Below are 11,043 nucleotides of genomic sequence, written 5' to 3'. Positions count from 1 at the left end.
AGGATCGCTTGAGCCCAGGAGTTTGAGGTTGCTGTGAGCGATGATGACGCCACGGCACTCTAGCCCGGGCAACAGAGTGAGACTCTGTCTCAAAAAAAAAAAAAAAACAACTCAGAGGTACAGCCAAGATGGCCAACTAGAGAGAGACATTGTTTGTTGGACCATCCTAGCTGGAATGTACGATACTGGACTGAGGAGAGCACAGAAGAGTTGCACCTCAGGTGTGGATCACAGAGAGATATGAGAGAGATGACCTGGGGGACCCAACAGAGAAAAACTGCAAAGCTAAGAAAGAGGAGGATAGAGAGGAGAAGATAGCAGAATAGATCAAACCCAGAGAGATGCGGAGCCCAGCAAAAGGGTAAGGGGGGTTTCTCTTCCCCAACTTACGTGCCTCAGGTGGACAGTGGGACACAAAGAATATTTAAGCTTTTTCTACCCTCCAGGAGCCCAGGCATGGCAGCTAATTAGGAACAATGAGTGAACCAGCAAGCCCCAAGAGTTTGGGTATCTGTAAGAGGCACCCCATGGGAGAGTGCCACAAAAGGCCAACTGGGAGCTGCAGCCGCTTCCCGACCCATTGCAACCGTGAGAGTAGCTTGAATGGAGAAGCTCACGAACAACTGCTTCTTTAGAGTAGGTGCGCACCCCAGGCTGAGCTCACCACAAAGAGCAGAGCCAGCCACAATTTGGGATGGACCTGACACTGGCATTTTGTGAGATCACAGGCTAGTGGCTCACATAGGCAGGCCAGTCCCAACACCCTGTACACTAGAACGGTGCAGGGAGACAAAGGGGAGAGGTCTCAGACCTCACCCTTCACATGGCGAGGAAGCCCTAGCAAACATACCCCATAGGAGAATGTGGTGGGATGCTGAGGAATGGGAATCTGTGAGCATGTCCACCCCCCTACCTCCCCACACACACTGGAGAACCACCATATTGGATAGGGGTGTGGCAGTCAGAGAGAAATAGCCTAGCTCCTGGTTCCGTGGCAACCAAGTGCCTTGTGCACACCAGGCTGAATGGAAGCTGCAGCCCCTCTTCCCACTCATTACAATAGGGAGCCCAGCTTGAGCCAAGAAACTCACAAGCAGCTGCTTTTCTCCAGCAGGAGCGTGTCCCTGGCTGAGGTCCCTGCAGATAGAGGGGACCACTACTCTCTCTTTGGGGCCTTGTGGAGGAGCAGGGGTACACAATTAGGGAACACCCTGCCTGCCAACATTTCATGGAGATAGACATTAGTGGGTCAGACATGCGAACTGGGGGGAAGTTAGAGAGCTGGACTTGGGTGGAGAGGAACCTCATGTGGACTGATCTGATGGGAGTGTGCTCTAGGGTTCCGGGGAGTGGTGATTTGGGAGGGCGTTCACCCGTCCCAGCAGAGAAACCGCACTAGTGGACAAGGGCAGAAAGAGCCCAGCCCAGGGCCTTAGCACTCAAACATTCAGGCCCCTTCCTCAGGAACAGCTTTCTGGGTTTGGACAGCTAGTCCTGAACCTCAGTCCAGTAGCTCCCGCTAGCAGCCAGAAAAGTGACTGCTGAGCCCCACGCAGGCTTTGCAAAGCCTTGTAGGCTCCTGCAATCTAGCCACAAACTGCCTTGCTCCTCCCCCCACCTCAGTGGGAGTAGAGATTAACCAACCACTTGGGAGCTGCAGGGTCCTGCCTAAAGCTTGGGGCATTTGTGTGCCACCTGGGGCACCAGAGCTTACCACAGGCACAAAAGAACATCTCTGCAGCTAGCTCCTCCACACAAACATCATCTGATGATGGGGACACACCTCTATAGCTCAGCATAGCATCTACCACCTGCCATCATGGGAGATTAAGCTGGGGGATCCAACCCAATTCACACTGCTGGGAAGAGGTGAAGACAGAAGGTCAGAGGCAACCTGAGAGGTTTGTCAAACCTGCTTGACCACCCCATAGGCAACTCAGGACCAGCACTCCTCTCCCTGCCACAGTAAGGGATTGACATTCGGGAACCCAGAAGAGACAGTCCCACAAATCAGGCCTAGTGCCCCAGGTCTCAACTGAGAGGACAGATGAGAAGGAGTCAGTGAATGAACTCTGGAAATATGAAAAATCAGACCAAAAGGACACTCCCAAAAGAAAATAATAATTTCTTATTAATGGATACCAACCAAAACAAAAATATTGAAAATATTGATAAAGAATTCCAAATATAGATTATAAGGAAATGCAATAAAATACAAGAAAAAATGGAAACCCAACACAAAGAAACCACAAAAACAATACAGAAAATGAATGAAAAATTCACTAAAGAAATTGAGTTATTAAAAAAAAACAAGTAGGCTGGGTGCGGTGGCTCACGCCTGTAATCCTAGCATTCTGGGAGGCTGCGGCAGGAGGATGGCTTGAGCTAGGAGTTCGAGACCAGCCTGAACAAGAGCGAGACCCCATCTTTACTATAAATAGAAAGAAATTAGCCAAACAATGAAAAATAGAAAAAATTAGCCGGGCACAGTGGCACATGCCTGTAGTCCCAGCTACTTAGGAGGCTGAAGCAGGAGGATCACTTGAGCCCAGGAGTTTGAGGTTGCTGTGAGCTAGGCTGATGCCACGGGCACTCTAGCCTAGGCAAGAGAGTGAGACTCTGTCTCAAAAAAAAAAAAAAAAAAAACAAAAACAAGTAGAACTTCTGGAAATGAAAAATTCATTCAAGGAAATACAAAACACAGTGAAAAATTTTAAGAATATACTATATGAGGCAGAAGAAAGAATCTCAGAGCTTGAAGACAACATCTTTGAATTAAACAAGTCAGTCAAAGAGAGCAGAGAAATGAGAGGAATGAACAAAGCCTATAAGAAATATGGGATTATGTAAAGAGGCCTAACATAAGAATCATAGGCATCTCTGAGGGAGAATAAGAAAATACACAAGGGTTAGAAAACCTATTTCAGGTAATAATTCAGGGAAACTTCCCTGATCTTGCTAGAAATTTAGATATACAAGTACAAGATATACAGGTACAAGAAGCTCAACAAACTCCTGGGCGATTGATCACAAAGAAGCAATCACCTCCACGACACAGTCATCAGACTGGCCAAAGTTAACATGAAAGAGAATCTGCTGTGAGCTGTAAGGCAAAAACATCAGGTAACTTACAAAGGAAAACCCATTAGGCTAACTGCAGATTTCTTAACTGAGACTTTATAAATCAGAAGGAATTGGGGCCCCATTCTTAACCATCTTAAACAGAATAATGGCCAGCCTAGAATTTTGTATCCTGCAAAACCAATTTCTTATATGAGAGAGAAAGAAAGACCTTCTCATACAAGCAAACGCTGATGGAATTTATCAAGACCACACCTGCCCTGCAGGAAGTACACAGATCTGCATTATATACAAGTCAGCACAATAGATACCCACCAGTGTAAAATCACTGAAAAATGAAAGCTTAGAGCCCATATACCATAATGGCTCAAGAGATAAAACAAAGCAATAAGGTTCTACCCAACAGGATGAACATAAATCCACCCCACTTCTCAATTCTTTCAACAAACGTGAATGGCCTGAATTCCCCACTCATGAGACATAGGCTGGCTGAATGGATGAAAAAATACAGGCCAAGTATCTGCTGTCTCCAGGAAACACATCTAACCCACCAGGACCCATTCAGACTCAAGGTGAAGGAATGGGAAAAAATATTCCATGCAAATGGAAACCAAAAGAAACCTGGTGTCACCATTCTTATATCAGATGACACAGCCTTCAAATCAACAACAGTAAAGAAAGACAAGGATGATCATTATGTAATGGTAAAGGGAGCAATTCAACAGGAAGACATAACAATCCGAAATATTTATGTACCTAACACAGGTGTGCCCAGATTCATAAGGCAAGCCCTACTAGAGCTAAACAAAGTGATAAATAGCAGCATTGTAACAGCCAGGGAATTCAACACCCCTCTGACAGAATGGAACAGATAATCCAAGCAGAAAATAAGCAAAGAAACAATGGAATTACACGGAACTCTAGAACAAATGGGCCTAACACTCATTTACAGAACATCTGACCCAAAAACTCCTGAATATATGCTCTTCTCATAATTTCACAGAGCATTCTCTAAGATTGATCACATCTTAGGCCACAAAACATGTCTCAACAAATTTATAAAAATAGAAATTGTACCATGTATCTCCTTAGACCACAGTGGAATAAAATTAGAAATCAATTTCAACAGAAACACTCAACTCTACACAAGGATATGGAAATTAAACAACCTGCTACTGAACAATTCATGGGTCAAGGAGGAAACTAAGATTGAAATCAAAAGATTCTTCAAACTAAATGACAAATGGGACACAAGTTATCAAAATCTGTGAGATTGATCAAAAGCAGTCCTAAGAGGAAAATTCATAGCCTTAAATGTCTGTATCAGAAAGACAGAAAGATAAATCAGCAATGTAATGAATCATCTCAAAGAACTGGAAAAGAAAGAACAAACTAATCCCAAACCCAGTAAACCAAATAGTGGATCAAACCAATCCCAAACCCCAAATTTGGGTCCCCAAAGTGTGGTGTCCATACTGATGGCAGATCAAATTGTAGATGAAAAGAAATAACCAAGATTAGAGCAGAACTAAATGAAATCTACAACAAAAGAATTATAAGAAGGTTAATGAAACAAACAGTTGGTTCTTTGAAAAGATAAAATCGACAGGCCTCTTGCTACATTAACCAGAAGCAGAAAAGAAAGGACTCTAATAAGCTGAATCAGAAATGAAAAAGGAGATATTACAACTGATACCACAGAAATACAAAATATCGTCTCTGAATACTATGAAAATCTCTACGTACATAAACTTGAAAACGTTGAGGAAATAGATAAATTCTTGGAAACACAAATCCTCCCTAGGCTCAATCAGTAAGAAATAGAACTCCCGAACAGACCAATATCAAGTATTGAAATTGAAGCAGCAATAAAAAACCTTCCAACCAAAAAAGTCTTGGACCAGATGGTTTCACACCTGAATTTCACCAGACCTGCAAAAAAGGTCTGGTACCTATACCTATACTGCAGAAATTATTCCATAACATCAAAAAGGAAGGAATACTCCCCAACTCATTCTATGAAGCCAATATCACCTTGATACCAAAGCCAGGAAAGGACACAACAAAAAAAAGTACAGACCAATACCCCTTATGAATACAGGTGCAAAAATTCTTAATAAAATCCCAGCAAACTGAATTCAGCTGCACATCAAAAAAAATAATCCACCATGACCAGGCGGACTTCATCCTAGAGATGCACAGGTGGTTCAACACATGCAAATCTATCAATGTGGAAGCAAAAACAAAGACCATGTGATATTTTCAGTAGATGCAGAAAAAGCATTTGAAAAAATCCAGCACCCTTCTGTGATAACAACTCTTAACAAAATAGGCATAGATGGAACATATCTCAATATTATAAAGGTTATATATGACAAACACACAATCAACATCATACTCAATGGGGGAAAATTGAAAGCATTCTCCCTTAGAACTGAAACTAGACAAGGTTGCCCACTCTCACCACTATTCAACATAGTACTGGAAGTCCTAGCCAGAGCAATCAGGCAGGAGAAGGAAATCAAAGGTATCCAAGTGGGGAAAAAAGAGGTCAAACTATCGCTCTTTGCTGATGATATGATCTTATAGCTAGAAAACCCCAAAGATTCTGCCAAAGACCCCTGGAACTGATAAATAAATTCAGCAAAGTCTAAGGTTATAAAATAATGTACACAAATCAGTAGTATTCTTATATGCCAATAACAGTGAAGCTGAGAATCAAATCAAAGACTCAATTCCTTTTACAAAAGCAACAAAGAAAATACAATACCTAGGAATATATATAACCAAGGAGGTGAAAGACTTCTCCAGAGAAAATTACAAAACACTGAGGAAGGAAATCACAGAGAATGTAAACAAGTGGAAAAACATATCATGCTCATGGATCAGCAGAATCAACATTGTTAAAATGTCTATACTACCTGAAGTGATTTACATATTCAATGCACTCCTCATTAAAATACCAACATCATTTTTCGCAGACCCGGAAAACATAATTCCATGCTTTGTGTGGAACCAGAAAAGACCTCACATAGCCAAAGCAATCTTAAGAAAAAAGAACAACTCATGAGGCATGAATTTACCAGACTGTAAGCTATACTACAAGACTCTAATAACCAAAAAAGCATGGTACTGGCACAAGAACAGAGACATAGACTAATGGATCAGAACTGAGAACCCAGATGTGAAACTATCCTTATATTGACATCTGATCTTTGACAAAGCAGACAAAAACATACACTGGGGAAAAGAATCCCTATTCTACAAATGGTGCTGGGAAAACTGGATTGCCACATGTAGAACACTGAACAGGATCCATGCCTCTCACCACTCACAAAAATTAATTCACAGTGGATAACAGACTTAAACCTAAGACATGAAACTATAAGAATTATGGAAGAAAATGTTGTAAATGTTGGAAAAACTCTTCTAGATATCAGCTTAGGCAAAGAATTTATGAAGAAGACTCCACAGGCAATCACAGCAACAACAAAAATAAATAAATGGGAGCTGATCAAATTAAGAAGCCAAGAAAACAATCAATAAAGTGAACAGACAAGCTACAGAATGGGAGAAAATGTTTTCATGCTGTACATCTGATAAAGGGCTAATAACCGGAATCCCTAAAGAATTCAAGCAAAACAACAAGAAAAAAATCAAACAGCCCCATTAAAAAGTGAGAACAAGACATGAGCAAAAGCTTTTCAAAAGAAGCAAGACTAATGGCCAATAAATATATGAAAAAAATGCTCAATGTCTCTATCAGGGAAATGTAAATCAAAACCACAATGGGATACCACCTAACTCCAGTGAGACCAACTTTTATCAAAAAAGTCCCAAAACAACAGATGCTGGTGTGGATGCAGAGAGAAAGGAACACTTATACACTGTGGGTGGGACCGCAAACTAATACAATCTCTATGGAAAACAATATGGAGATATCTCAAAGAACTAAAAGTAGATCTATCATTTGATCCAGGAATCCCACTATTGGGCATTTACCCAAAGGAAAAAAAGTCATTTTATAAAAAAGACATTTGCACTCGAATGTTTATAGCAGCACAATTCACAATCGCAAAGATGTGGAATCAACCCAAGTGCCCATCAATACATGAGTGGATTAATAAAATGTGGTATATGTATACCACGGAGTACTACTCAGCCATAAAAAGGAAATAATGTCTTTTGTAGCAATTTGGATGGAACTGGATCAGTGGTTTCTCGAGGACAGGGGACAGGGGAGAGATGGAGAGAGGAATTACAGAGAGTTCATTTTCAAGTTTGTTATCCTGACTGTGATATTAGTTTCATGGATGGGTGCACATATATGTCAAAATTTATCAACTTGCACACTTGCAGTTTATTATATGTCAATTATACCTCAATAAAGGGGTAATTTTTTAAAGAACAAAGTAAAAATCAGTAGGAAAGTTATGCCTTCCCTCAGGCATGTTTATGCTTTCAGAAATCTTCATGGGCTGTAACTGCCTCTCTTCCTCACTATCAAAATGCCTACAGAACCTTTCAGGATTATTAGAATATAATCTTTTAATCTTCAAGAATTGTGATATCAAAACCATAGAATCTGTTGAAAATAAAATAGCATGCTTAAGGGGAAGACTATAGTAAATTTTCATAAAGTCTCAGAATCATGGCACAGGAAGTAGATTCAAAGTCATGGGCATAATCTCATGCCACAGCCATTTCTAGTTACCTATGTACCATGATTGAAGGTGGAGCTCTGCCTCTTCACCCCACTGTACTTGCCTGGGTGTTGACCCACAACAGCCACACCGCCACTTCATTATCCTACATAGATTAAGAGTCTACTGTTCCCTTTTGTCAAACATTTTTTTCTCTTGAAAAGTCTTTTGCCACCTTCTACACTAGGTAAAAAGTTTAGAATCACTTGGATTTATATCCTGAGATCAGTAGAGTGGGTAAACAATTATCTGTAGAGAAGTCAGACCTAGGGAGGGCCACAAATGAGAACACTCCCAGCTATTTAAGCTGATATAATGGAGAATAATTATGCTAACTTATCAACTAGAAAAACATTATTATGATAGCAATAGCTACCCTTAACTGAGCACTTACTCTGAGCCAAGCACTATGCTAAGCTATTTATAAGGATTAATTCATTTAATCCTCAACCACCTGGAAGTAAATCTAGTATTATCCCTAATAACTATTAAGGAAACTAATGCCCTCAGAGCTATGTAAGCTGCCCAATATCACACAACTAGTAAAATGACAGAACCACACCAATCAATCAGAAAGGACCCTGACCCTGGCCTTGGAGACCCCAGGAATTCATCCTTTAGGTGAAAGATAATGTAGAGGTGGGATGAGGGATCCCAGGGAGGAGCTGGAGCAGCCTGGGCAGCAGAGGTACACCTGCAGGCCTTGTAGGTAACAGTATTTATTATCAAGAAGTATGGAGATATTTCACTATTTTAGCAAATAGTATAGATGTAAAAGTATACATTGCCCTGAGAATATGCAAGACTATCCCACTTCTGACTTGACTCCAGAAATCATGTTTTTAACCACTCTCACCTCTCTCTACCAACAATAAAAGCTCACCCTTATCCCAATATCCTCCATCTTCAACATATTATTCTACCCATATTTTCATGTCTGGGCCTACTTGGTATAGAACATGACAGATCTATACACTATCCCACTGACCATTTATAAAATTTTAATAAAATAACTTTTCTTTTTATAAGTACAACCACCTTCTAGAAAGAGTGGATTCCTTTGAACAGAAGCCTTTTTGGAACTCCTCTTGGTGATTTTGGCTAATCAAGGATCTGAGAATTACTGAACATCTACAAAGAAGAAACTGGAGTTCTCTGTGCCAATGTGGGGTGGAGGTGAAAATAGAAGATATGGAAGATGGAAAGACTAGACAGGAACCATGGAGATGCTGCAAGACTGACAGCTAGTCAGGACCTTTAGAAATTCTCCATTCGGGGGGTGATCAACTGTACATTTTAAGAAACGGAATATCTGATGTTCGGAATTAAAGGTGTTTGCAGCTATAAAGTATAAAGGTATAAAGTCCTCCCTCCTCTGTCTACCCCACCATCTTCATCACCAACTCCCTCACCAGAAATCACGAGTAAAGCTTATTATATGCAGATTCTTTGAAGGATGGGAATAGTGAAAGTTGAAAAAGGGCCCAAGTTTCATGTCTGGGTCTACTTCAGCATGACACCACATTTGCAGTTCATGTTATAGCTCCAGTGGATAGTGCTGGTATGGGCAACTCTTTTAAGAAGTTGTACTGTGAAGGGAAGTAAAAATATGGGGAGATAATAGAGGAGGAAATGGGGTGAAGACAGGTTTTTAAAAATTTATTTAATAATTTTTTTTCATAGAATAAATTGTGAGAATAAAATGAGAGGGAGCATGTAATGAGCTTAGAACAATGTCTTGTACAAGTAATTCCTCAACTGTTAGCTCTTTCTCACTTTCGTGCCATTGTATGAAAAAGACAGAGAGAGAGAAAGGGTGGGATAGGTGAGCAGAGATGGAGGAGGGAGAGAGGTCGGTGGTCTTCTTACTCTCTTTTTGTCCTCTGAAGCATCTGCAGATCCCGCCTCTGCTCCACCAGTTGGTGCAGGATGGCTTTCCTCTTGTGACCAGCAGCAGTCTCCAGCTGGTGTTTCATATAATTCTGTTCTCGTTTTCGCTTTTCCACCATCAGCTCACCCTCATTCTTACCAAAGATGGGCTCAGAGGAGTCTGGCTCAAACATGGGCAGCTGGGAGGGTTTGTTTCTTATCTGAAACAGGGACACACATAATGCAGGTTTTAATTCTCCCAGAGAATAAACTTTATGCACAATTCTGTAATATAGTAAATTACTAATACCTTACAGGAAAGAACAAGGGGCTCAAAAACCACCAAGTGCAAAACACATAAGTGTATTCATAACTTGTCAGTATTCATTCATATTCTTAGAATGCTACCAAAGCACTGCATAATTTTTAAAATAACAATTATCCCTTTACCTGTGCATCCAAAGCTCTCTTGTAACACTGCGTTTCTTCCATCTTATCTTTTAAATATTTGGCTCTTTGCGCAGCAAGTCTGGCAGTTAAGAACAGGACAAGGGGGAGCATAGTTTTACAGAGTCATCAGTAACACAGATTAACATCATCAAAACATGTTTGTTTAATAAGTATTAGTAGGAATGGGAGCCTGTTTCATTCTGAGAGCTTTCATTTTAAGAAAGAAAAGAGTAATTCAAATCCATAGGCTAGTGAACAATGTGTTGAACAGAGGACAGACAGCACAGGTATAAGCAAGTGACCAACTGTATTGTCCAAAAGTGCTACTACAAAAATGGCAGGCACCACCATCACCACCCCACCTCACCCCACCACCACCAGTTCTTTTTAAAATCTGAATAAGAAAGCAGGAAGTGACCATTCATTCCATAAACTGATTCTTCGTTAGATTTCTTTTTAAGTGATCTATCCTGTTATAAGTTATGATTCTATTATACGCAACCTCCAGAGAACCCATATGATCTGTCAAGTGAGTATAATAGAACATATATATATATATTATAGAAATATACTTTTTGGCCATATAAACTAGTTTCTTACTTGTTTTAGGAGTCTCTGGTCACACTACAGTAGCCTCCACAATTGCTCTCTTGACCTCAGTAGCAGAAACGTGGGCCCCCTTAGGCATATATGAACTCCATGGCCCTGACCCTATCCCACGCCTCAGGCAACACAATCAGGACCAAACAGATTCACTCCTAAAACTTTGGAATTGAGACTAACATTCCCTAAGTTAGCGCTGGAATAAAGATGATGTCAACTAAGGAGCTCTGGATGTAAGCAGAGGGAAGCCACTCCACACGGCTTCATAGTCCCTGGTTCCAATCTCTTCAAATATAGGGGTTCCCTGTATATTCCTGCCCTCAAGTTCCACGGAGCA

The 11,043-nt window shown here is 40.8% G+C and overlaps 1 protein-coding gene across 2 annotated transcripts in view; it reads right to left on the bottom strand.

Annotated features, from left to right (window-relative positions):
* The window catches only part of CCDC81 (coiled-coil domain containing 81), a 53,731-nt gene that overhangs the window by 7,289 nt on the left and 35,399 nt on the right, over positions 1-11,043 (bottom strand). For both annotated transcript variants that reach the window (XM_012641851.1, XM_012641852.1), the window contains 2 exons: positions 10,104-10,182; positions 9,654-9,874 (listed from right to left, as the gene is read on the bottom strand). In XM_012641851.1, coding sequence (XP_012497305.1) covers positions 9,654-9,874; positions 10,104-10,182 — 300 coding nt within the window. The remainder of the gene's footprint in view (positions 1-9,653; positions 9,875-10,103; positions 10,183-11,043) is intronic.

Source organism: Propithecus coquereli, unplaced genomic scaffold (assembly GCF_000956105.1).
Source record: "Propithecus coquereli isolate 6110/MARCELLA unplaced genomic scaffold, Pcoq_1.0 Scaffold170, whole genome shotgun sequence".
NCBI lineage: Eukaryota > Metazoa > Chordata > Mammalia > Primates > Indriidae > Propithecus > Propithecus coquereli.
This window is presented reverse-complemented; position numbering and strand designations above follow the sequence as displayed.